Source organism: Thunnus thynnus, chromosome 17, assembly GCF_963924715.1.
Source record: "Thunnus thynnus chromosome 17, fThuThy2.1, whole genome shotgun sequence".
Lineage (NCBI taxonomy): Eukaryota > Metazoa > Chordata > Actinopteri > Scombriformes > Scombridae > Thunnus > Thunnus thynnus.
The window spans coordinates 27,775,385-27,802,959 of NC_089533.1; the positions used below are offsets into that span (position 1 = coordinate 27,775,385).

The window sequence follows — 27,575 nt, forward strand, 5'->3', positions numbered from 1 at the left end:
AATGTCTTGAACTGTTGTTGTCTACCCCTCAAGATGACTTGTAATATTATAGGGTTAGCATTTACAATAGCTTTGCCAAGTATAGATTTACAAAACTACTAGCATGACTGTATTCTGTTAGCTTGAATTATATTACACCCATCTACTTCTGTCATTTTTTGTATGTACAAGCAAGTCAAACATCATTAATATGCCTTCAATGAGAAAATTGTTGTTTTTTTTAATTGAAAACTGAAATTATCCAGAGATACAGTATATTTCTATTGTGTTTCTTTCTTTCTTTTTTTTATTAACTGACCCTTGGTTTTGACAGAGGAAAAAGGACGAGTTAGATTATAAGTGGCAGAAAGAAGGAAGGGAGAGACTACAATTTAAGCCCTAGAAAGAAAAGAAAGATAAGATTTTGAAATGGAAAGAACGACTGCTGGGGAGTGGAGAGGGGATGTGCAGAGGATGCTTGGTCTGTGTGTATCCATGCATGTGTTTGCAGACTGGCAGATGTGTTTACACGTTACACGTGGACATGCATGCGTACATGCGTTCCTCCTCAGCCGCATGGTAAATCACGACATGACCTGATCCTGTATCACAGTGGAAACTTGTGGATGGGAAGTGGAACGGTGTCGCACAGGTAGAACACAGTGCTGATCAACATGAAAACTATTTTTCAAGGAGTACCCTACTTTCCACTGTTAACCCCTTCTCTTTCCTGTTGTCTGACACTTTCTCTTGTTTGCATTTACTGACAATATTTTATATCTTATTTGAAAAATGACACATTTACATTGTAATTTATACTTAGACAGAATAAATGAAAGAATTAAATAATTTAAATAAATTAATACATTTAATCATTATTTTAATTAAAAAAAAGATTAACAATGGATCAAATGTAATGTAAAAGGGATTATTTGTAGTAATGAACCCACTGAGCATCATCACCTAACCATGCAGCTCTACTCAACTCTATAGAACCCTTTAGCCTCTTTTAGCCAATTGTTTTTACTGTATTGCATTCCTGTTCCTCCACAGGCCTCATGGTTAACCATAAATAGATGGTTTAAGGATGAATAGGGTAGTCTGCACCAAACTTCAACAAGATTGTTTTATTTTTCTAATAACAAAATTTATGCCAACAGAATTAACTTGAAAGAATATACAATAATTACAAATAGGGGCTTTAAATACAGTATATACTTAGTTACTTTACACAACAGAGCTGCTGTTTTTGACCACCCTGGTTTATCAGGTGCTAAAACCACAATGGCATATTTACCCGTGTCATCAGATCAAACCTCTTCGCTCCCCTCCTCCCTTCTAGTGATCCTCTCTCACTCCAGTCCAAAGTCCATGCCTGAGGACCAGGTGACCCATATGTGTGACTAGCGGGCACACACACACACACACACACACACACACTCATGACCCATTCATCCATCACACACAAACATCTAGCTCTGTGCTTTTACCAAGCACATACTGATCCAGTTTTGATTTTTGTAAACACTGCATTACACCACAAACATTTATGCTTTACCCAACACTCAGGCACAGGCTGTGTCACTGCGCATCTCGGCAGACACCTTTGAGACCACTTAAATGAAGGACTCACTCATACACACACATCACTGGCTGTAGTGATAGGGCTGCTGTTTATAGCAACACTAGAACACTGATTTGTTGTTTGTGCAGCCCATATCCAGCCCAAACTGGATTTTTCAGACAAGAAGAAGATATACTAACTGGGAACTTGTTACAAAATTCTGTAAGTATGATTCTGTCTACTTATATTTGTTCATTTATTTCCTCACCAGGACAGGTGCTCTGTCATCAGCTTAGATGTGGTTTAAGGTTTAAGATAGGTTTAAACCTGTGTTGTATGTGTTAAACTATGTCCTTCAACACCTTTTGCTGGGTCCTCAGAAGCTGCATTTTAAACTGCAAAAGTGGTTTAGTCTAAACACAACTGTTGTGCCCTAGAAATAATTTGAATACTACTATACTACTACTAGAGGTCATTGTTTCTGAATTTTAACTTAAACTCGCAGACCCAGGGCCTCATTTATCAATTCTGCTGCAATTTCTGTGCATAGAAGCTGATTTATCAATTCCTTACTGTGCTTGAAAATTTGTGCACATTTATAACCACTGCTGACCAGGCTACCAAAAAACCCCAAAGGTACATAGGTATAATTACAGTCAAATCAATGTCTAAATTACAGATACACAAAAAAAACCTCCACTGTCAATCATGTAATAATGGATATATTGTAAACTATCATTCCTTACAGTGTAATATTTTGTACTAGCAGTGTACAGTACGATACAGTATGTACCAATACATACATGTTGATACAAGATGTGACATTAGGGAATAAGGGGATAACAATGTGGGGCATTAAAAAATCATTTATACTGTTGGTAATAATAATAATAAAAATCCATTTTATTTATAGAGCGCTTTTCAGGGTACACAAAGACACTTTACATAAGTTAAAATGATCATAGAACACAACACACTAAAAACACATGACACGCAACATTAATTACTCATTAAAAGCAGTTCTGAAAAGGTGAGTTTTGTTTAGTGATTTGAACATAGACATATCTGTGCAGTCTCGGATGTGTTTGGAGAGAGAGTTCCAGAAGGAGGGGGCAGCTATGGAGAGGGCTCCTGGGTTACCCCAGGTCCAGGGTTGGTCCTGAGTGGTGGAGACAGGAGGTTAGCATCAGAGGAAGGAGTGTGGTGGGGGAGCAGTTCAGTGAGGTGGGAGGGGACCTGGTTATGGAGGGCTTTGTGATTCTGGAGAAGGACTTTGAATTAGATCCATTGTGGACAGGGAACAGGAATGGGTGAGCAGGCAAGCAGCAGAGTTCCGGACGTACTGGAGTTTATTTAGGATTTTGGATGATATGCCATAAAGAATGCTGTTACAGTAGTCAATTTTGGATGTAATGAAAGCATGGATCAGTGCAGTTTCAGCAGCAGTGAAGGAGACTGATAGGTGGAGACAATCTTTTTTACGTGGAAAAAGGTAGTTCTGGTGATTTGTTTGTGATTTGTTGCTGTTGAAAATGAGGTGTGTGGGGAGGGACACAGAGCAAAGTTATCAATGGTGAGGCAGAAGTTGTGATTAGTTTTGGGCCGATGATGATCATGTCTGATTTATCACAGTTTAGTTTGAGTAAGTTGGATTGCAATCATTGTAGAAGCCAAAATATGATGAACATGTGGGAAAGTAATACACAAAACACTTAGGGTTGCACAACACCAATGGATAGGCAAAAACAATCTCCTTTAAAGGAGTTGTTTTCAAAAGTTCTGGTTACAATCTCTGGGAAGCAAAACTTTTACCAGATCGGCTTGACCTACGTTGACCTTCATTGACCCATCCAAAAAGCATTAGGCCACCAGATAAACGGGAGACACCTGGAAATAATAGGAAAGGGGGAGCAAAGTACACCACATGCAGAAATGTCCAAATGGTGCAGAGACATCTACACCCATTGGTCAAAGTCCAAGTGATCATTTTTCTTACGAAAGTGCCAAAAACATAGACAGGATGTCACATCTGCTTTTGGTATAAATAGGTGTGGGTGTGAAGTTGAAGGGGGGCTGCATTGATGATTTTCTGAGTTCTGTATGTTCGTGTGTAATGAAATAAACTCCCGTTGGTTGTCTGCTCATCTCTCTGGTCTCAGCGTTTGATGTGAACATCTTTAATATAGCCTGATTTGAAACCCCAATACCATGATTTATTTCAGTGAGGCAGTTGGTGAGAGGAGCGGTGGAGGAGGTGCAGATGTTGATGTTGATGAACGGTTGTCTGTTTGTGAGAAATGTTTTTAACCAGGAGAGGGCATTACTGGTGATGTTGAGGGACGATTCAAGGTGGGAGAGAAGAATGGTGTGGTTGATGGTGTTGAAAGCTGCAGTGAGGTTGAGGAGCATGAGAATGCTGAGGTGACCAGAGTCTGAGGAGAGGAGGAGGTAGTTGGTGGCTTTGAGGAGGGCTGTTTCAGTGCTGTGCTGTGAGTGGAAACTGGATTGAAATGGTTCGAACTGGTCATTGGAGATGAGGTGGACTTTTAGTTGGGAGGCGACAAAACATTCCAGTATTTTTGAAGAAATGGGAGATTGAAGATGGACTAGGAATTGCTCATGATGTAAGGGTTGAGTCCAGGTTTTTTGAGGATGGGGGACTGAACCAGAACTGAAGGAGGAGTTAATGATTTCTGTGATGAGTGAGGAGATGAACAAGATTGGAAGGGATGGGATCCAAAACACAAGTGGAGTGTCTGATTCCATTCCTCATTCTGATGTTAAAAAAAAAAATAGCAGGTACCTATTGTAAAATTACAAGGTACAGTATGACCCGTTTTGACACCACAGTCAGGTCCAACATAGTATGCTTCACTGTAGCTGAACCCGTACTAAACTGCAGCACATATAACTTCGGGACAAATACACAGATTTACTATTACTAATACTAATTAAATCTGCGTCCTGTTTCTGTGTCTTGGGTAAAGTGAACACACACACACACACTAACATATGTAGGTAGATGCTATTACACTTTGTCTCTTTTCCCACCCTCTTGCAGTGGTAATGGACTTGCTCCACAGTTCTGGTGTGAGCAGTACATACTACCTGCAGACCCAATACAGCCATAGCCAGAGCTACTTCCTGTTAGTCTCCATGGCAACGGACCTACACAACACCTTCTTCCTGCTGTTCCCCATATGGTTCCATGTACGGCAGGCCGAAGCAGTCAAACTGGTGTGGGTGGCAGTAGTGGGAGACTGGGTCAACCTGATGCTGAAATGGTGAGTCATGTGACTGGGACAATAATGATGATGATGATGATGATGATGATGATGATGATGGTGCAGATCCGTTTTAAATCCCATTTTATTTATAAAGTTTGACACCATTTTTGCTCAGGCTTTTGTTTGGAGAGCGTCCCTATTGGTGGGTTCAGGAAACACGTTTCTATGGCAACTCCTCCCAGCCAGTGATAGAGCAGTTCCCTATGACATGTGAGACTGGGCCAGGTAGGCACATACCTTAGCAGTAACATATTTAAAGCGATTTTGACTGAAATTGAAATTCAGTATCTACTCAAGTCAATCTCTTAAAGAGTCCATTTCCTCCCCTTACAGGAAGTCCATCAGGTCATGCCATGGGCGCTGCTGCAGTGTACTACACCATGATGTCATCATTCCTCACGACAGTGCTGAAGAAAGATGGAAACCAAATAAAGAAATGGTAAGATCAACCTCTCCTTTATTCAGTGTGTATTACCTTTGTGCTTTGCTTCAGTCAGAATGGTAACGTATGTATCTTTCCTCCAGGTGTGTGTGCGTCTCACTATGGACGCTGTTCTGGTGTGTGCAGGTGTGTGTGTGCATCTCTAGAGTCTTCATCGCTGCTCACTTCCCACATCAGGTCATCATGGGAGTTATCATAGGTATGGACAGCACACATAATGCTGTTGTTTAACTCGGATATCCATTATCTGGATGTAGTACATCTACAAACTACAGCTGATAAATGAAAACTGTCATTGCTTTTAATTTTCTGTGGATTCATTGCTCTGTTTGCCACCAGAAAGAATATCAGAGGCTGGAAAAATTCCCACGTCCTACTTAGTGGTTGTTTTTTTTTTTGTTTGTTTCTTTTTTCTTAGATAGCAGCATATATTTACTTTAAACGTAATATGACAATGCAACCTAATGCTGTTTATGTACATTTCTGTACATAAATGTTTGAAAGAATGCAAATAAAAAAATACAAATTTTAAGTCAAGTTAAATGTTTTACTTTGTAAGTCATAATTATCAGATGCTAAGTTATTATGTCATAATTGCAATATAGTGAGATACAATTATGTGATATTAAGTCTTAATCCTGAAATGCTAAGTCATAATCATTTGTTATTTCAGCAATATATGACTATTAAATTTAAAAAGTCATAGTTATGAGATAATAATGGATAATGCGGCATAAAGTCAAAATTATGAGACAAAACTTTTACTCACAATCTCTTGGTAAAGCTGTCTTGGTTAACCTCACCATTTTTACTTAGTAAGTCAAAATATTTTCTTATGTCATAATATTGACTTTTAAAGTCAAAATTTAGACTTACTATTTATAACACTGACTTAGGATTTCATTATTTCATAATTTTGACTTTCCATGAGATTAAACACTACTTTTTTTTTACTTTTTTTTTTTTTTTTTCTGGCAGAAATGGGCTTCCATATACCAACCTGCCACTCGTCTCAGTTTTGTTTTTAAATTCAACTTTGCATTATGGGTATGACTATAATACATACTTGCCAGGTTGTACAAGGTTACTTGACAACAAGTAACAAGACTTTTAAGAGGGGAAAAGTGGTTTGCACATCACAGCATAGTACTAATAGTACTAGTACTAATAATACTATAATAAAAGAAATATTTGAAATCAAATTACTTAAAAAAAAAAACAAATTTTTTTCTCTCAGGTATCCTGTTGGCAGAATCCCTCAGCCGAATCAAGCAGATCTATGAGGCCCGTCTGCATTCCTACCTCCTCATCTCCCTGCTCCTCCTCTCCCTGGCTCTCCTCCTCTACCTGTGCCTCTGGCTGGTAGGTGTTGATCTCCTCTGGAGTGTGGAGAAAGCACGGCTGTGGTGCCACCGGGCAGAGTGGGTCAGCGTGGACACCAACCCACTCGCCAGCTTGTTCAGAAACACTGGAACTCTGCTGGGGCTGGGTCTGGGGCTCCACTCTCCCCTGCATGCGCACGCCAACAGAGTGGTGGTCAGCAGGGGAACTGACGGCACCATCTACAGGTTTATCTCTTTAAGTGCAACGCTGGTGCTGCTGCAGTTATTTGACTCTGCTTTTAAGCCACCTGTCCACAATGGGGCTCTGTTCTATCTACTGTCATTCTGTAAAAGTGCCACTGTGCCTCTGGCTACTGTGGCTATTGTGCCCTACTATGTGGCTGCAGCACTGGGCTACAAGGGGAAGAAGCTGGTATGAGGCAGATGGCTGCACAATACATGCACTGGTGAACCTTTGTGCATCATGTCATATACTGGTGAAGCTGTGACTTTAAATCTTCTCTATATGGCCAAAAGTATGTGGACAATACTTGAATGTCCTTTTGGTATTTCACGGTTTGGTCTTTATATCCAACTAATGCAAATCTAAATGCTACAGCATACAGTGATATTTTAGACAACAGTGTACTTCTAAATTTGTGGCAACAGTTTGGGTTTTGCCATTTCCTTTTTCAACATGACAATGCCTCCATACAGAAGGCCAGCTCCAGAAGGAAATGCTTTACCCAGTTTGGCATGGAAGAACTTGACCTGACCTCAACCCTATCCAACGCCTTTGGGATGGACTGGAACACCAACTGCGAGCCAGGGCTCTCATGTAAACATCATGTGCCAGAATCAGTGGAGAGCTCAGTCGTTAAATTTGAACAGATTAAAGATCCTGAAGACATACTTTCTCAATCAGCTTCTTACTATAAATGACAGGATCCTACATGAACACCAAATGATCTGTTGAACAGTTTTGGTTATTTCACATGACATGGTTTTCTGTATCTGTGTTTTTGTCTGCGCTTCTCACTGATTTGAAGTGGGCGGGTCTCAGTTAGAAAAAGATGATGTATGTACTGGTACTTTTGTGAACCAATCATTTAGCATTATTTGAATCAAAATCTGATGAGAGTGGCAGGGTTGTTTGCTGATGTTGCCAGATGAAGCAGATTACATGTAGAGTTTAACTATAAATGATACAGAAGGATGCTTTTATCCAAGCTTTAACATTGATTGTTGCATATGTTGTAATGAATATTTCATGTTATAGAGACATAATTACAATTTAAAAAGAAGTTTTCAGAGGCTGATAAAAAATGTGTCTTTTGTGTATTTCTCCACTGATACAATTTTGATGGATGGATTGCTATAAAATTTTGTACAGACATTCATGGTCCTCAGATGATGCACCTCAATGGCTTTGGTGTTCCCTTGACTCTTCCTCTAGTGACACCATGAGGTTAACATTTGTGGTTTTGAGTGAAATGTCTCAACACCTACTGGATAGACTGCCATGCCACCTGGTACAGACATTCATGTTCCCCTCAGGATGGATTGAAATAAATTTAGTTTAAATTCTCTGACTTTTCATCTATTGCCTTTATCAGGTCAAATTTTAATTTTTCCAGTAGTTTGGTTTATGACTGCAAATCTAATGACGTTTTCTGTCTAAACTCCTCAGATGGTTTCATTTTAATAACTGTTTGAGGCTAAAAGAGTTCAAAATGTCCAGTGTTTCACTAAAAAGCAAATATAAGAGAAATGTCCAAAAATGAATAAATGAATAAAATACAAATTTGTAAGGCAGAACATTTTTTCTTCTTTCCTCTCCCATGAATTATCTCACAGCCACTCAGAGTTATCTTTTGACCCTTCAGAGAGGCCCTACCCCTATAGCTGGAAATCATTGGACTAAAATAACAAACTGTATATAAAGTAGTTAAACTGCAGATTTTTTTTCTGCAGAAAAATTACTTATACGTTTCATACTTTTACTAATAATTTTGTACCTTTACTAATATGGGATTTAAAACCAGGACTTTTACTAATGTGATAGTATGCTTTTTTCTTATATTTCTCACGTCGTTATGCCATTGAGTTTAGCACAATCAGCTAAATCCACAAACATTTTTTTTTATTTTCCATACATTTGCTGATAATAATTTGTACTTTTATGCAAGTGGGATTTTAAAAGCAGGACTCTGATTTGTAGCTAATGGAGCGACATGAATGCATTCAGTAAAAGATGAGAATAGCTACTTCTTCCCTTCACTGACAATAAGTTCTCCACAGCCCCTGAGGAGGAGACAGTATCCTTCTGAAACAATGATTTCATGCTTCTGTTACTATTGGTTTTGTCGAAAGACAGATTGGACCAATGGCAGCATGAACTTGATCACAAGCAGTACAGCTTCGATCAGAGGTGATGCTCTGCCGTCCTCCAGCGGTGAGTCTCCGCGCCTCACTCAGCCGCCTGATTCTCTGCAGCAATGGAGAGCGGAAGTGACGTTTGCTGTTCCGGACACATGGTGCAGGTGGGCGTGCCCAGGACGCTGATGTAAACACAAAATACGCCTCATCCCCCCCCTCCTCGGATAAGTCACAGTGGACCGAATTGGCGAGATTAACCCAAATAGCCGTTGCTGGCCCGGGAAAACGCTCCGTGTCCGTCGTGAGTAATATGCGTTAACGCGCAGACAGGCGACGCCATGGACTTCTACATCAATCTGAAGGTGAATTTCAGGGGAAATTCCAAGAATTTCCTCCTGTCGGGATCCGAGACCAAGAGCTGGGAGTCGATGGAGGCCATGGTAAGCAGAGGGGACCGCCGGGCCCGATCACCGCACACAGTCAGCCCGCTGCTGCTCTGTCCTGCTCCCATACACTCACAGTCAGTACCGAGCGTGATCGATGACTTTGTTGTGACACATCGGAGTGTTGTGTTTATCCCCTTAAGGAGATAGCCTGTCAGCTCTAGATAGGCTATTATAGAGCTGCCATTGAATTACTTCAATATCAGCATCATGCAGCTTCTGTCCTGTGAGCTGAAAACATGAAAGCTGTGAAACCTCCCAGCAGACTGACAGCACAGCAGAGACGTCCTTACAAGATTATTATAGTGATCTGTCGTCATGGAAACCCTGTTTACCAGCTCAACATAAGTGGTCTGATCAGTCTGAAATGTATGCATCTGGTCACACCTCATGGAAATATAAAGAATATTATTCTATATAAGCTGTTAATAACATTACAGTATCACCGGAGAGAATGACCAGCACGAGTTTTCCAAATATTGAGTAATTACAGTCATGTAAGTGGAGAATATATAGTTTTAGTGACAATATGACACAGAACTGTTGTAGGCCTAATCCCATAATAGCCTACATTTAGAGAAAATACAGTGCAGAAACACTGGTCAACAAGAATGATGTTACAGCCTTATAGTGCTATACTAGGTGATTACAAACAGTATACAGGCTGCTATCACTGCCGCTATATTTATTTAAAACAGGCTTATATTTAGAGATAGGCCTTTATTCTTAAGTTTTTATAAGTATATTTGCTCATGTCCTATCCATCACATCCTCCATGTTTACCTGTTGCCTAGCAAATTCATGAGTATGTATATTTCCACAGCTGTAATTCTATCAGTACAACAACAGAGTCATGGTGTTAGGTGGGTGTACTGTGCCACAACACCACACTGTGAAAATACTCCATTACATGTTAAAGTCCTCATTCAGAATTTTACTTTGACAACAGTATTGAAGTATTAACACGTAAGCAAGATTTTGATGTGGAGGTTGGTCACGTTGGAGCTTTAAACTATTTCATTGTTGACACGTTTAAAGGATAAGTTAACAATTTTTGTCTGTCTTGCTGTAATCATTCCTCCTGTTCATATTGACCATTCATAGGTTCCTTCATAATGCAGTTCCAGTGTGAATGATGGAGGACAAAATCTTTATATTCCTACTTCACATCACAACCAGTGGCATAGCCAGAAATGAAATTGCAGCTGGACCTGAATAAAAGTGGGATGGGACACACAGTTCGTTACATAAACAGCTCAATGGCATTTACAGTACATTACAAGCGCGAAAGTGTTCTGCCATGCCGTGTCATCATACTGACATCCCTCAACATCCCAAAAGATCTAACCGATCCACTCTGTTTAGTTACTACAGCAAGACACTATATTCATAATCTGAACAAGCATCCCATAACAGATGTAGGGACAATGAAAACAGCTTCACACACACCGACTGTATAGAGTATTAAGCATCAACCCAAGCCATGTTATATAATAAACCTGTAATGCACAGCCATAAACACAACTTCAACAACATTCACAGCCAACTTTGCCAGTTATTCCATGTCATCACTATTTTTGTATGATGCAGAAACACACAATGGGCTACGATGGCAACAGCCAGACAAATTGACTATGGCAAAAAAAATGAACAGTTTTAGGTTTACGTTTGATGTCTCGCTGGGGTTGTATTACTCCATAATTATGCCTACAGGACGAGGTGTAGACGTCGGGGCTTACTGTTCAAGATAGATATGATTTCATTGTAGTCCAATGAGTCTGACAGTTCCCGTTCAAAAGACAAAAGGGTGAAGTTGTTCAAGCGAGGTGTTGACATTGAAGCCCTCAGTCTTGTTTTTATCTGATTTGTTGTCGAGAAAAGTCTCTCCACTGTACATGATGTCATTGACAGGGTTATAATAACCCTTAGCAGTGCGCTGACAAAATCTCTGCTGGATAGTTGTCAGACACTTCCGTTTGAGATGGATAGTTTTGTCTGCATCCATTTTGTATCTTATCTGTTGTATGAAAACTGAAAACTATTCAGTTTCTGTGATGGATCTGCCAAATTGTTCACTCAGGCTCCTCAGCAGCTCACCAAATGTCATGGATCCAGGCAGTAAGGAGGCCGCGGCTCGCATGATTCCATATATGTCTTCCTGAAACCTGTAGTTCAGCTCTGCTATCTGTCTGTCCAGAACAGTGTTCCACATTCCACATTCCCCCAAAGAGGTGGTCACCACAGTGTCACTCAGTCTCGCTGGCAGTCTCTCTGTCATGAGGAGGTGACATCCCAAACACTGATATCATTCTTGCTCATCAACTCTTCAGTTAATTTGTGCACTTTGTCAAAATCACAATCTGTATTCTCTCTGAACTTGGTAAAGCTGTTTTTATAGAATCTGTATCAGATCAATGCCGTCTGAGACACATAAAGTAAACCTCTGTAGTCCTTTTATTGCAAAGTCACTGGTGTCAAATAGTTTGCCAAATGTCACAAGCAAACAGATCAACTTTTTTTGCTCTAACAATAACTCTGCTTCTAACATTGTCCACCTACTTTCTCCTGAAAAGTCAGCCAGACTCTCTGAGTATGACGTTAAGTAGCCGCAGTGTTTTACTTACAGATCCTGACTTGGAGCTCCATCATACATCAGTAGCTCTCTCTAGCTCAGTTACCTTCAAAAAAGGTGCAGATATTTCCTGACACTTTAGCAGCAGTGCATAACACTGAGTTCCATTGCTGGGAGTTGCAGTGTACATAAACAGCTTGTGGGAAGGTTTGCTTGTTTGTGGGAAGAACACCCCCTCCCTCTGTTTCCCAACATGATGTACCATCAAAACAAAATGTCACACAAAGAGATGAATCCAGCTCCAGTGGTTCCAGTACTTCCAGGATCTTCCTTGATATCCTGTCTGCAGACATATCAGCCGTGTCAGCAAATCCAACAGCCGTCTCCTTAATCACCCCACCATGAATGAAACGAAGACACGGCCGTTAGCTCGTGTTTGGATTGGTGGGGCTCATCGGTGTAGCATTATGTGGAAGCTGCTGAAGCCTGTTTTCAACTTCTGGGTCATACTTCGAAATCATTCATCAGTATTTCCAAAATGTTTCCTCTATTTAGAGCCTCCTCTGAGTCTGTTTCTGTGTGCCCCGTGACATGAATGCCCTGTTTGGCACACATCATGACAATATCTGATACCACTTTAACATGTTGACGGTTTCTCTCAACAGATGCAATGTTACCAGCATCTCCATGTATTTGGTTTAGCACAGTCCTGTGGCTATTTGGCGCATGTCTTTCTCTGTATGCTGCAAGCTTACTAAGTGCAAGAGCATGCAGCTTGCTGTTATCATGTTTGGAACAAGCCTGTCTTAAGTGACTTGAAATAGAGTATTTTATATGCAGTATTGCTGCTTTCAGAATTTGAATATTTCTTCTATCTCTTAATAAGACACATTTCCGTGGTAACATAAGCTAACTTCACGTCTGTTTCTTTCTAGAGATACTTCTCTCTCTGGCTGTTTGATAAAGTTTAATAAGTGCCTTGCTGTGTTCAATTCACATTTGTAGTTATGTAATTAATTGCTGGTTATGGAGTTACAGCAAGAAAGGGACATTTGTCCCCCAAGTTTGTAAGACAGCACTTCTCCCCAGACCTTCTTGCCTCAGAGAAGGAACTGCCTAAAAGACTAGAGTCAAGCAACAGAAGTCTCTTAGGTGCGGCAAACACCGCATATACCATGTAATATAATTGTATAATTGTTTGCATCCTTACTCTGCATGATGTATACTGATATGTATCTGTGGCTAGTTTTAGGCAGGTATAGGGTAAGCAAAAGAAAAAGTATTTGCACACACATTCAAATATTATGGCTTTTAAAAACCATAGAAATATTTATGTTTACATTCTAATCACCTCGAGCTGTATTTTGCAGATTCACAACGAGCAGTGCAGTGAGGGAAAAAAACGCAACAATGTTCAGTCTTGGTTGCTGAGTCTGGACAGAGCGCTCACTGCTGTTCAGGAAGTCATGTTTTGCTTTTAACTTGAGTTTTCTTATTTAATTTGGGCAAACAGGGTTTATTTACTGAGGTTTACCACACAGCAGCACTGTGCCTGAACACATCCTGTATGACACTGACAGAGACCTGAAGCTGCTGCTTCCTCATCCAACAGTGTCATCAAAATGTTTTGGTTACTTGTAACCCTGATTGAGGACCATCATAGTATGTATCACAGTCACTGATCATCTTGACTGGGACATTTCAGTGTCTGACCAGCTTGTAAAATTCATCACTGGAAGATACTATATAAAGAGACTATGCGTGAAGAGACCTTTCTCAGTCAGAGTTATCAGAATAGAGTAAGACTGGTGTCCCTCTGCAGCCGTTGAATCTGTTGACCATTGGATCATGAATACTATGAATACTGTATTAGGTTGGTCCAAACTCTGCATTCAAACAGGACCATCAGTACATTTGGAAGTAGGAAGAAGTAAGAAGTAAACAAAATATTTTGGCTTTATTTAGACAAAGGAAAACCATTTCACCTTCTTTTTCCACAACAAAAGGTTAAATTTTAGTTTGTACTTTTGATGTTAATGATAATTATGATGTAACATACATTTTGTTTTCTGCATAAATATGACCTAAAATGTGATCAGATTTTCATGCCTAGTCCTAAAACTACATAAAGGAAACCTGATTAAACAAATGAGACAAAAACATTAAACTTATTCATTTATTAATTGCGAGGCAAAAGTATGTGAACCCTTGCTTTCAGTAACTGGAGTAACCCCTATTTTGCAGCAATGACTTCAACCAAACATTTCTGGTAACTGTGTATCAGCCCTGTACATCTGCTTGGAGGAATTTTAGCCCATTACTCCTTATAGAACAGTCTCAACTCGGAGATGTTGGTGGGCTTCTTTGGATGAACTGCCCACTTCAGGTCCTTCCACAGCATTTCTTTAGGATTTAAGTCAGGACTTTGACTCGGCCATTCCAAGACATTAACTTTTTTCTGCTTTAACCATTCTTTGGTAGAACGACTTATGTTTAGGCTTGCTGTCATGCTGCATGACCCACTTTCTGTTGAGCTTCAGTTCACAGAGGGATACTTTGACATTTTCCTGTAGAGTTGGCTGGTACAGCTCGGAATTCATATTTCCATAGTTCCATGATTGCAAGCTGTCCTGGTCCAGAGGCAACAAAGCATGCCCAAACCATGATACACCACCATGTTTCACAGATGGGATAAGGTTCTTATGCTGGAATGCAGTGTTTGCTCATCGCCAAACATAACACTTCTCATTCAAGCCAAGAAGTTCAGTTTTAATCTCATCCGTCCACAGAACATTTTTCCAGCAGCCTCCTGGCTTATCTGCATGGTCTTGAGAAAACCAGAGATAGGTTTTCTCAAGACCAGAGTAGTTGCTTTCTCCTTGCAACTCTGCCATGCACACCATTGATGTTCAATATTCTCCTGATGATGGACTTAGGAACACTGACATTAGCTACTGCAAGAGAGGCCTTTAGTTTCCTAGATGTTACCCCACCTGCTCTTGGTGTGATCTTTGTTGCTGGATGTCCTCCATTTGTACATTATCTGCCTGACAGTGGACTGGTGGAGTCCAAACTCTTTTGAAATGGTTTTGTAACTCTTTCCAGCCCGCTAAGCATCAACAACTCTTCTTCTGAGGTCCTGAGAAATCTCATTTGTTTGAGTCATGACACACTTCCATAAACCTGTGTTGTGAAACTCAGACTTTGATAGTGAAGACCCAGATTTCTCTTCTTTAAGTAAGGCAGGGCCTCCCAGACTCATCCCTGATTGTCATCCCATTGATGGAAACACCCAACTCTAATTTCACCTTCAAATGAATTGATAATCCTAGAAGTTCACATACTTTTGCCTCATACAAACATGTAAGAATTAATAAATGAATAAGTTTAATGATTTTGTCTAATTTGTTTAATTGATGTCTCTTTTTCTAGTTTCAGGACTTGCGTGAAAATCTGGTCACATTTTAGGTCACATTTTTGCAGAAATAGAGCAAATTCTGAAGGGTTCACAAACTTTCAAGCACCGCTGTAAATAACTGACATTCGGTGTTGGTGGACCATTTCACTGCATTATCAAAGTCTGGATAACTGTCTGCTGTTGGGACATAAAGGCAGGTAAAGGGATACCCGGATACAACAAGGATGAGGCTTTACTTTGTCTAATTTTTGTGGTTCAAGGGAGGAAAATATTATTCCCATGGACAATTTGTATGTGTGAGACCTCTTGTGTACATAAAAGCAACATTGAAAAGATTGTTTTGCAGATGAATTCGTCTACACACCACATGTGCAATATAATGCAGAGAAACCAACAGTCAGTCACTGAGTTAATTGTCATAGGTTATTAAATGATTTGTTATGCATGCATATCCCTAATCCTGATCATGTTACAGTCAGTAAAGTGCTTGGTGAGGACAGACGAGGCCAGGCAGAGTGTGTATGAGGAAAACAGAATCAGTCTGTCTCTGTGGCTGCCGTTCAAACCCATGTGGCTGATGAGTCATCATGGACAACACAAGTCACATTTCAGGCAGCTGGACTGTTGTTGAGCTGTCACCCAACTGTTGTCTGAGTCTCACTAAGAGCTGATTGGAATGTAGCATATGGTAGAAAAAAATATTCATGTGTAAATCAATTTGGACGGATCAATAAACTGAGCAATGTTAATGTTACAACCAAAGAGGAATTGTACAAAGGCTAATATGCTGTTATGTGTATTTTCACAATTTTTCTGTCTCTCACTAGGTTTGAATGCATTTGACAAGGCATGACTCACCTGTTGTCTAGACTAGTCTATTTGTAGGTGTGTGTGTGAGATAGAGAGGGAGACATTACCTTGGCTGTGTGTTTGTTCACAGTAACTTGGCCAAAGCTGCCAACAGGAAGTCTCAGTGAGCTACAACAGAGACATTCATTTGTTCTGCCAGAGGTCACAGGTGAACATGGACTAGCTGTTAAAAAGGGAGGACATACACTCCTGACAGTAGGGGTCAGATACATAGAACTCTGTAGATTCATAACTGAAACTGTGAGTACACACAAAGCCAGAAAGATGCAGATGCATCACCACAGGTGTCAGATGGGGAATCTCTTTATTCACGGCAAACCTACTAACAACATAGTCAGAGATATCTTCCAACGTTACAGAACATGATGTGCCTTTTTATACTGAAGACAGGCTGTGTGTGTGTATGTGTTTGTGTTGCGTGACAGGTCTCATCCTGTTTACCAGACTTTTTGGCAATCCCAAATTCTAAAGAAGAATGGGACATTTCTCAATTTCACTTATCTTGGACTTAAACCAAATGTGTGTGTGTGTGTGTGTGTGTGTGTGTGTGTGTGTGTGTGTGTGTGTGTGTGTGTGTGTGTGTGTGTGTGTGTGTGTGTGTGTGTGTGGCACTTCGCCATTTCACCAGTGTGGGTGGCACTTCGCCATTCCAGATGTCTCCTGTTTTGGTTTGATGGACTGATATGTTTGGCATTGGTACAGGTCACAGTTACCTGGCTCTCATCCCCCTACAGCATTCTATTCATCAGATTGATAAATCCATGTGTACATGTGCATTGTTCAGTTTTATAAATCTCACTCACTGTGGAAGTAGCCTTAGTTGCACTCCCACAATTAGCCATAAATTGATGAAGGCATCAATAAGCTGCCTGCTCCACCAGTCTTTACACCTGATGATGAAACAAATGGGAAAGAAGAAGTGCAGTTTCATTGATTCTGTTGCATTGTTGAGGTTTTCCAACAGCCAGAACAGCTGTCGTTACACACGGCTGTGGCTTTTTATCATTTATTCATCACATGTAGCTGTAAACCATCATCAGCAGTGATATCTCATCATCATTATTATACATCAGAAATATAGTCAATGATTATTAGTGCTCATATCAACACAACTTCACAGGATGTGTCACAGTCAAGGATAAAATCAAAAGAATATAGGGAATTATAGGGAAATTAAATGCTTACATAAATGCCTCCTATGTAAATAAAATTGATCACGCAAAAGTAATTAATCAATATTAAGTTTATAAGTATGCCTTTGATTGGCATTTTTTGTCACAGATTGCTGTTTAGATGCATAAAAAATCACATTATCAGTGCAGTTGCTCATGAACCTAAACAAACAATGTTTTATCATTTAGATTTCTTCTTTCACCTTATTTTTCCATCTCCACCTCATCATATAACCCACAGTGGAAAAACATTTATGCTGGTCATCTGTTTTTATAGATACCAGTTTATGCAGTTTTTTTGTGCGTATACATTATTTATCAGGCCCCTGGAGGGGAAACACACATACATAGTCAAACATATTCTTGACACCATGAGTCATACAAACAGAAATAGCGTAGCACACTTACAATCTCTCCTTGATGTCATTCATAGTGTTTCATTTCAGCCCCATTAGAAGTCAGCAAACAACTATTTGCTATGAAAAGATGCAGTGAAGTAATGGCGTCCTGAGCAGAGAATGAAGTCACACTCCCTCTGTGTGTGTTGTTATCTGAGCTTCTCTGTTCTTTGTTTTGGAAGCCAGTCCGGCTGTGTGTGCATGTTAGTGCACGTGAGCATGCATTTTAGTGCATGTGAGTCCCTCCCTGTCCTTATTGCATCAACATGGCAGGCAGGTCACAAAGTTTCTCATATTAGAGCTAAACAGTACACGAAAATATGTTTCTGAAAACATTTGAGGCAAGAAATAGGCAATGCACTAACAGAATCTTGATCCATATTTGATCAGCACTGCCTAGTTTGACAGTTTGAGCCAAGTTTCTTGAGCCGTGTGTTCAGATGCCACTTTCTGTTTTTTTCAACTTTATTGAGTAAACATTGTGCACATTTGTTTTGGTATGACATACTGTTGTTCTAGTGTGACATCTAGTGGGGCTGAATGTCATATATTTCACCTTTAAGCTGTTGACAGATGACAGTTAGTTTTCACTTGAAAGAGAAGTTCAAACTTTCTTACCTCCACACACCTGACCAATGGCTGCATAAAGTCCATGTGATTGTCAGATTCAGAAAGTTTCAAAAATTGTCAGATGATGCCAGGCACTTTATTTGAAGCATACCAAGGTGTTAAGGATCACAAGTCCAGAGCACAGTTGTATCCACTATGGCGCTGCAACGATTAGTCGATTGATTGATTAGTTGCTATTTTGATCGATCATATTTAAGAGGAAAATTTGCAAAATTCTCAAATTCCAGCTTCTCAAATGTGAATATTTTCAGGTTTCTTTAGTCTTCTTTGATACTAAATTGAATATCTTTGAGTTGTGTACTGTTGTGGACAAAACAAGACATTTGAGGATGTCATCTTGGGCTTCGGCAATATCTTCTGACATTTTATTGAACCAAACAACTAATCGATTACTTGAGAAAATAATCAACAGATTAATCAATAATGAAAATAATCATTAGTTGCAGCTCTAATCCACTACGTCAGAAGCCCCCAACTTTGTGTTTTTTATAGTCGTCCTTGTTGTGATGTCACATCAAATCTGCTTGACCAAATATGATCAACAGCAATGCCGTCGACCCTTGAAAGTATCTGGAACTTACATTTAGTACTTACTAACTTACACCTCCTGAGCAGTGGCCAAATTTAGTTCCACTCGTTCCCAAAGCGTGTGGAGATAAGTGGAAACGAGAAAGAAGAACACATGACAATGGACATGACAAAGGAGCTATTGTGTACCAGTGAGCTCAAATGAGCCTAGAGCCACAGAAAACTGTAAGGAAAAAGTCCAGAAAGCCTTATTCTATTTTTTCAATCCGTGGCATTCGAAACAGCCAGTGTCAAGATAGAAGGTGAAATATATGTTCATGCTCTGTACCTTTGGATTTATGGTCCTTCTCCCAGCCACAGCCGCCTGGAAGAGTTCATTTGTCTGAGTGCTGCTGAGTCACAGCGGGCACTTCACTTAGAGTTGTCTCATCAGTGAAAGAGATGCAAGTGCTGTATAGGTTTAGGCATTATCTGTTTTTCATTCGGCATGAATTGTTGAATCATAGATGCACCATGAGCCCTTATTGGTTCGTGTTGATGCATAATGAAGTGAGAGCCACAGAGGGAAGAATGTTACCTGGATACAGTGTCCAGCTTTCAGCCAGTAAAGAGCCAGCAGGAGTGTGAATGGAGCCCACTCCCTGAGCACTGCTTCCTCTGGCAGTGCAGGGATAAACAGTCTTCTCAGAGGTCACCTTTTTGATGCTGAGGACACGCACACATGCGGAGAGAGACAAACTGTGCTCTCCCAATCCCCTAGCAACTAAATGACACGATCATCAGCATCAGGAAAGCAAAGACACCCACACACACCTCAGTCTGAGCCACTGAGTTCATACTGATTTGGTTTGAAATTGTCACTGCTTTATTTATGTACTCTTATGCCGTTACTGACCCATAGTCCCCTTTCTGTGTGTGTGTGTGTGTGTGTGTTTGGTGTGCAGGTGAAGCGTTCGTTTGGCCTGTGCAGCCTTCAGCTGACCTATTTCGACGAGGAGAATGAAGAGGTGAGAGGATCTTGAGTTTGTCATCACTCTGGCTTTATTTGCTGATTCCCCATTTTCAATATTTGCCTTTCTGTAATTTCACAAGGGTGCTCTAGCAGCTTAGTGTTGCACTTCTGTAATGTTAGGGGACCTGCAAGAGACATGTTTAAAAAGAGATTTTCAAAATTGGAGCAACAGAGGCTGAGTTACCCTGGCTTTTAGTTCCTAGTATAAGTCCAGCTCTGAAAATGCTAGATCCTATAATTCCCATAATACAACACAGTATAATATTTCTTTAAACCCTCCCTGTCTGGTAAATATGCACATCTTTCAAACTCCACACCCTCAATTTGTTACACAGGCTTTCTGTATTGCATTGTATCTGCTATTCTGAATTTGTTGTCCCCAAACTGGGATAATCCTGATGACATCACTATGACCTCATCAGGGTTGATCATTGACAGAGCTCCTCTAGAGCCATAGAAGACTAATACAGTTTTCACTGGCAAGGTAGTACAGTGAAGTACCGTGTAAAATTGATGGAGTGGTCCTTAATTTCACGAAACTATCACCAAACCAATAACAATCAGACAACACGTTGAAAATGTCACATATTTATGTAAAACTTTACAACTTTACATATTTCTGTTTTCTTCTTCCAGGTGTCCATTAACAGCCAAGGTAAGATAACATAATCAGTCATAAAACACAAAAAAATCAATGAAATTTAGAATTGATTGCATTTTAATGCCATATTCAATGAAGTTGAATGAATTTTTCTGCTTCCATTCCAGTGGAGTATGAGGAGGCGCTGAAGGTAAGCATATACATGTACATACATTTGAGCTCAGCTCACATTGCCTGTTTAAAATATCACAATTTGCTGTATAAAAAAGTCAATTTTGAGACAAAAGGCAACTATCCATCAACCCATTTATAGCTTATGATGAGTCCTGACAGAGAATCAGTTTTCAGGTCAGGTTCAGGTGTGGCTATTTTCAAATGGAAGCAACCATGTGTCATGTATTGCAAGTAGATAGACAATACCCAGTTGGAAGAGCGAGAGAGAAAGAGTGCAGCTGATGCTTGTTGAAACATTGTAATGGATTAAATCAAGCAAAAATACTGTACTATACTGTACTAACTTTGAGTGTTTGGTAAAAAAAAACATGGTTGAATTGTGCTTTTATACCAAAGAGCTTCAAATGTGCCTCTCATTCACCAAAGGACACTCAATGGCATTGGACATGTGCACAGGAGGAGAAGGGGACTGAACCCCCGTGACTAATGGACTACCTGCTCTACCACTTCAGACACATCTGACCCCAAATGATGGTAGTGTTTGGGTCTCAAATCTGGCAGTCAGGGTCAGTTAGGTTGGAGTTTAAAGATGTGAGTATGAGCTGGGTTCATATCTCAGTGTTAGGCCTGCGTAGAACTCTAAAGCCAAGTAGCCCAGGTAACCTTCACCTGGCCACCCTCTCAAGTTCCTCCATGGGGATCCCAAGGTTTTCCCAGGCCACATGGGATTTATACTGTAATCCCTCAAGTGTGATCTCCCAGTTGGACATGCCTGGAATACTTCCATAGGGAGGCATCCGGTGGGCACCCTGGTCAGATACTCAAACCACCCCAACTAGCTCCTTTCAATGTGAAGGAAAAGAAGTTCTAGTCTGACTTCCTTCTTCATATCTGAGTTCCTTAGTCTGTCTCTAAGACGGCCAACCTGCGAAAACCTATTTTGACTGTATCTGAGATATCAGTCATGACCTCATGACGATGGATGAGGGCTTGAGCGTAGATCAGGTCCATGCTCAGCTTCCTCCCTTCCAACTACAACAGTCCAAACCCTAACCCTTACCCTATTCTAAACTATAACCTCAGTGTTACTCAAATAAAAAAAAATATATATAGTATAGTATAGTATTTTGGCCATTGGTTACAAATATTGGACCTTAATTTCTGACAGACAGCAATTTTCTCTCAGCTTGCGATGTCAAATAGCACTAAAAACTACAATCTTCATTAGCTGCTATAGAGGCCGTGGGCATAAAATCAGAGCAGCATAGTTTTGTTTTTAGTAACAGAACACAGCAGAATTGCTGTGCAGAGTTGCACAATTTACCCCAAATTTACTCCAAACCAAGAGTGTCCTCTTGCATTTTGCGGTGACCTTTGCATCCTCATGTGTTTTAAATCTGATTGAGTCAGCAAATGGAATCAAGCGAGACTAAACTGTTTCTGTGTTTCCCAGAGTGCAGCCAGGCAGGGGAACCGACTGCACATGAATGTGTATGAGACTCGGGGCCAGCCAGCAAGGATCTCCACCACCAAGGCCAGTGGAGCAGAGCCCAAGAGAGGCTTCAGACCCCCACAGCACTGCCCTGCTTTGGCCCAGGTGGTCAGCCGCAAGGTCCAGGCTGCAGTGCCAGAACAGGGCATGGTAAGACCCTCCCTCACAAAGGAATTCATATTGGACACATTGTGCAATTTTTGGCCATTTATCAGTTATTTTAGCTGCAACTAAGGAAGCATTTCCAGAGTTTGTCAAAGATTTTGACACTTTGGAAATGATCACTACTATACTCCAGTGTTGTTGCAGTTACACTCATTGATCCAAAGGAGTATGGAGTTCTGCGGGCATCAGCGTATCAGGTAATCTGTGTTTACAGATTATTCATTTGCTCCCTCAGATTACTTAATTTGTGCACACAAAATATTTAATTAATTCCCTGAAGATGAATAGCAGTAGCAATTATATTGGCACAAGGAGCTGAAGTTTCAGGTTGTTTAGTTAGTTGGGACAGTTATGGAGGAGCAACCACAGTGACAAATTTGGGGTTATTTGTGTGCCTGAATAATCAAAATTTAAGCCCTGATAACCTGCCGGGCTCTGTTAAAGAGTCATTAGGTTTGTCATTAATTGCCTCAGACACAAAACAATAATTAATGACTAAAAAAAATGATAATGAAGAATGGAAATGGTTAGATACATGTACACCAGCACATGTGCACAGTGTGCTTCATATTCTACCGTTGTTATCTGTGTGTTATCTGTACAAATTTACAAATGATTTTAATGTCAAAGTTTTACCATGTATGACAGCTCTCTTCTCTTATTTTCAAAGAAGAGGTCTAGTGTTTTTTTGTTTAGTTTTAAAAATAACCTCTGGAGCAAAAAGATTGCAGCAAGATGAAGGCCTATTGATTCATATTTTATGCCTGAGCTCACCTCAGCCCAGTCTTCCTGCTTAAAAGCATTGATTTGCGCAGGTTGTCTCTAGGAGAACAGAACTGACAAAGAGAGAAAACCAAAGCCAGTCATACTAACATAAGAGCATATAAAAGAGAAGACTAGGGTCTGATCATTGGTTGTTTTTCTCTCAGTGTTATAACGTCAACATTTTATGCACAGAGGTCTGTATTTTGTCAGTTTAGTTTCAGTGGTTCTTGGAAAGGACTAGGGGCTTCAATTTTTTAGCTGTGTGTGTTTGAGTCTTCACATAGAATCAGACTGATTAAAAAATGAATGACAAAATACTTACCTGTGGAACCACTCCTGATCATGATAATGCACAAACCCCTGGTCTTCTTTTTCACTTGCTCCATCTTTCCAGAAAAGAAGTCTTACGTTTAGGCCACTAGGACCTTTTTAAATGGATGTTGTTTAGCATATATTCTTTTTGTAAATGTGCCTGTTTGTGCACAGGCAGATTGATGTTGAATATGAGCCTGTGTAATAGACTACCAGTTTTCATGAGAATTTTGGAATAATTCAAAAGACGATAATCACACATTATAAACACACTGGCTATATATATACACCAATATCCTTGTGTGTACATCTAGTGGATATAATAGCTGGTGAAATTATATTAAATATATTAATGATATATATTTTAAAGATGTTAATGATATTCTTGATGAATATTCTCTTCTGTTCTAAACAGGTGATCATGAAAGAAGTGAAAGGGACCAAAGAAGAAGACAAGACTCCTCCAGCCTGGTTTACCTCTTACATGGAGAAGGTAAGAACAATCAAAAACACAAGTTTGATTTTCTGGTGGACAAACTGAACAGATGTTTACAAGCCCAAAAACACAGTCAGTGAACACTCTCCTCCTCTCCTCTCTTCCCCTTCATCCCCTCAGTTTAAGGACCAGGTCGTTCGCGAGGCAGTAGAGAAGATCTGCCGGGAATTCTCTGGACAGTGCTGCATCCATAAGCCCTTGGGAGGTGGAGGTGGAGGAGGAGGAGCAGGGGGAGGCAGAGGGGAAACAGTAGGAGGAGCGGAAGCCCAGCAAGTCCCTGAGGTTTCCTCCTCCACCCTGCCTGGAGCACCATCGTCCTCCACTCCTCCCTGCTCATCCTGTCGGGGGCAGACCACTGGAGGAGGCTACCAGTGCAGGTATGTGTTGTTGGCAGCTAACTGGCAGATTTTAAGTCACTTTGGACTAGTGAATTACTGTAGCAACTCAACTGCCATGTCAAGAACAAATACTAGCACAAATTCAGTTCAACACAGTATTTTTTCTCACTCCAACTTTTCCACTTCTTCAATGACTATGAATAAGCTGCCGTCAATGAAACCCAACACTCCCTGCACAAATGTTTCACATTAAAAGCTTAAAAGCTTATATAACCTTTCCCTTTGCTGGTAATTTTTTTATTTTGAAACATCTACAGAAAATGTGGAGTGTCATTGAAAGTAGCTTAACAGTAATCAAAAAAGCGGCAAAGTAGAAGTGACTAGAACTGCTTCAACTAAAACAACACATCCCCACCAACACAGCCCCTTGCACTGTTTTAATGCGGGGCTGTCCAAGGCTGACGCAGACCTCCACCTTCTTGCCTTCAGCAGTCAGCATGTATAAAACACAGTTTTGTGTCGGGTTTTTGTTTGTTTGTTTGTTTTAGGTATTGTAATAATACATTTTTGTGACCATGACAATATTAATATTTAGTAATTATTAGTGTTATTATTATGACATTATCAATAAATATTTTGCACCTTTTTAGAATAACCTGAATTACATTCTACACACAAAGGCTAATTCTGGTATGTTTTTCCAGACTCATTGGACGTCCTTCAAGAATGTTCTTTGTTTTTCTTTTTCTCTCAGATTTGCTCTTAAAACAACTATAAAACTATTGACAAAAATATTGTCACTGGCTGTAGTGCAAGAGCCCACTTTAGCGTGGGAGAACTAGTTTTGGATTTGATCTTTGTACAGGTAAGATCAAACCTGATGACGTAAAACCACAAGTTGTTGTTTTTTCCCATTTAGATGGTTACTTTTTATAGCTGGTTTACACAGCTTAATATCTAGTAATACTTGTATGATGTTTTACAGGGTGTCATTGTTCATAGGCCTCTATGTTTTAGTAATGTTTTATTCTGTGAATCTAGAGAATGACAGGAAAAAAGCAAAGAAAGGAACAAAAGAAAGGGCAAACAGTGCTGACTCTACATTCAAATGTTTTCTTTTCCTGGTGTATGAAACTGAAAGATGGGAGTCAGTTTCTGTTTACCTGACCATCTGACTCCAGCCGCTCTGCTTTCTCTTTACATGTCCCGGTTTCATAGAAACATGTTGAATTGCAAAGTAACAGTCATCAGTTTGTCCCAGTGGGCAGTGTTGTGGACTCTGAGGGAGTTTGTGAATGTGCTCTCTTAGTCATGGTGTCCTTTCAGAGGTTGGAATTACCCTCTCTCTCGCTCTTTCTCTCTCCCTTTCATTTTCTGCCTTTTTCTGCCCTCCCTATACGCGTCTTCTTATCCTGTCCCTCTGCTCTCCATCTTTGTCCCTCTACAGTGTGTGTACATCCTGTACTCTGTGTGAGCCCTGCAGTTTCTCTCATGATCCCAGTCACAACCTGGTGAGAGCCAGGACTCCTCTGTCCATCCCGGAGCACGGATCACCTGCCCCAGACCACAGCAGGTAGGACACTGCAATATTAGAATTACTTTGAAATGCTTTTTATATTCTTCATATTTTTAGAGTTTAATATTTTTACTTAATTTTTACTGCCAGTCAGTGCACCACAGAAACACCTATAAGTGACTGAATGGACAGGACGGCATGTTCACATACTAGACCTCAGTTATAACCAGTAACCAGTTATGTTTGGAGATGAAGCTGTCAAATGCTGTCAGACTCCTTTTGAAAGCTTCCTGACACTTATTTCCACAAATATTATAAAATATCTCTGCCCTTTATTTGTGTCTTGCACACAGATGATCAGTTTGATCATTATTGATGATCGGTTTGTCTCTGAGTTTGTAATGGACTCATTTCTACTTTTCTGGGGGTTCACTGCTCCATCCAATGGGGACAATAAACAATACGGTGAAAACTGTACACCTGTTGAGTGCTACAAAATAATACTTTATTAAAATGAGCATTAAATATTACGTATATCACATTAAACATATAACTTATTTTGTTTTTGATGACACAATTACACTCAAGAATTATGACCAAATTATTAAATCATCTAGATGAAAAATTGGGTGGTCAATAAAATACACCCTTTTGTTTCACCATTGTGTCTATGACCAAATTTTTATCAGTATTTTACTGAGATCACGGACCTTTTAAAATTCATCTTTATCTAGACAACCACACACATTTTCTGTAGTTCACTTTTAATAATAGCTACATTACTTTTGTCATTATCAAAAATGTTAAATTCTAAAGTGGAATTACATTTAATGGTGACTGCTGTGTTGCTGTCTAACAATAGCAAACTCCTGGTAAGTCACAATTAAAGCTGAAGATACCAGTTATCATCTAAATTGATCCTGTTGACAGTTCTGTCTCCAATTTAGCTTCTGACCTTACGTTATAATTTCACCGACAGTACAAGCTGCCGCCCAGCTCTGAATGTCCAAAAAGCCTGATTAAGGTTATTAAAATATCATGTCATGTGTTTAAAAGTATAACTGAGGTATTCTGACAATTATAGACTGTCCTGTAACATTAGCTGAGGGTTTGTAGTCCACTACTATGGAGCTACAACATTCATAGCTGGAAAATGACAAGAAAAATGTTGTGCAGGCAACCAACACTAAATAGTTTATTGACCAACAGACTCAACGCTGTTGGTGTTTTTAAACACCAAACTGATTCATTTTATAGTTTGGTGAACACATAATCTGCATCTGTGTCTCCATGTTGTTACCTTCATCTCTGTTTTTGTACCGTATGGTTGCTCCCTTCCAGGTTTTACAGGCGAGGTGACCGCAGTTTCCGGAAGGCGGAGAAGCAGCGGCTGAAAGCAGAGAAACGCCTGCTGAAAGCTGAGGTCAAAGAGATCAGGAAGCAGCTGAGGATGGAGAGGCGGGGCTTACAGTGGAGCTCCTCCCACCGAGATGGAAGCTCCTCCCCGGTCCTTCTGCAGCCTCGAGCCACCCAGCACAACAGCCCAGAGTAGGTTACTGACACAAAAAAACAATTAGTCAGGGTGGAGTACACACTAGAGAAAGTCTTATTATGTCTTGAAGAAAGTCAGCTACTTAATGCAGGGAGCTTTTAGTTGCATGTTTCAAATGTAGATTCATTTAAATCTTCTAGGAGATACA

At 40.1% G+C, this 27,575-nt stretch overlaps 2 protein-coding genes across 8 annotated transcripts in view; both read left to right on the top strand.

The window, feature by feature from the left end:
* Positions 1 to 1,393: 1,393 nt before the first annotated feature.
* On the top strand, positions 1,394 to 8,183 carry LOC137168025 (glucose-6-phosphatase catalytic subunit 1-like). The gene is made up of 6 exons (XM_067570442.1): positions 1,394 to 1,765; positions 4,605 to 4,827; positions 4,946 to 5,055; positions 5,164 to 5,269; positions 5,356 to 5,471; positions 6,510 to 8,183. Exons 2-6 carry the CDS (start codon positions 4,610 to 4,612, stop codon positions 7,031 to 7,033), a joined length of 1,074 nt encoding a protein of 357 aa, XP_067426543.1. The 5' UTR covers positions 1,394 to 1,765; positions 4,605 to 4,609; the 3' UTR covers positions 7,034 to 8,183.
* Positions 8,184 to 9,155: 972 nt separating this feature from the next.
* nbr1b (NBR1 autophagy cargo receptor b) overlaps positions 9,156 to 27,575 on the top strand; it is a 39,105-nt gene continuing 20,685 nt past the window's right edge. For 5 of the 7 annotated variants that reach the window (XR_010932093.1, XM_067615598.1, XM_067615601.1 and 2 more), the window contains exons 1-9: positions 9,156 to 9,413; positions 19,949 to 20,011; positions 20,653 to 20,671; positions 20,785 to 20,807; positions 22,245 to 22,433; positions 23,941 to 24,018; positions 24,142 to 24,398; positions 25,807 to 25,932; positions 27,217 to 27,423. Coding sequence is in view for 6 of the 7 variants with exons in the window: in XM_067615598.1 (XP_067471699.1) it covers positions 9,312 to 9,413; positions 19,949 to 20,011; positions 20,653 to 20,671; positions 20,785 to 20,807; positions 22,245 to 22,433; positions 23,941 to 24,018; positions 24,142 to 24,398; positions 25,807 to 25,932; positions 27,217 to 27,423 (1,064 nt within the window). In the remaining variant the exon portion in view is untranslated. Of the gene's footprint in view, positions 9,414 to 19,948; positions 20,012 to 20,652; positions 20,672 to 20,784; positions 20,808 to 21,252; positions 21,383 to 22,244; positions 22,434 to 23,940; positions 24,019 to 24,141; positions 24,399 to 25,806; positions 25,933 to 27,216; positions 27,424 to 27,575 lie in introns of those variants that run through there. The other 2 variants (XM_067615603.1, XM_067615602.1) reach the window with 2 other exon arrangements.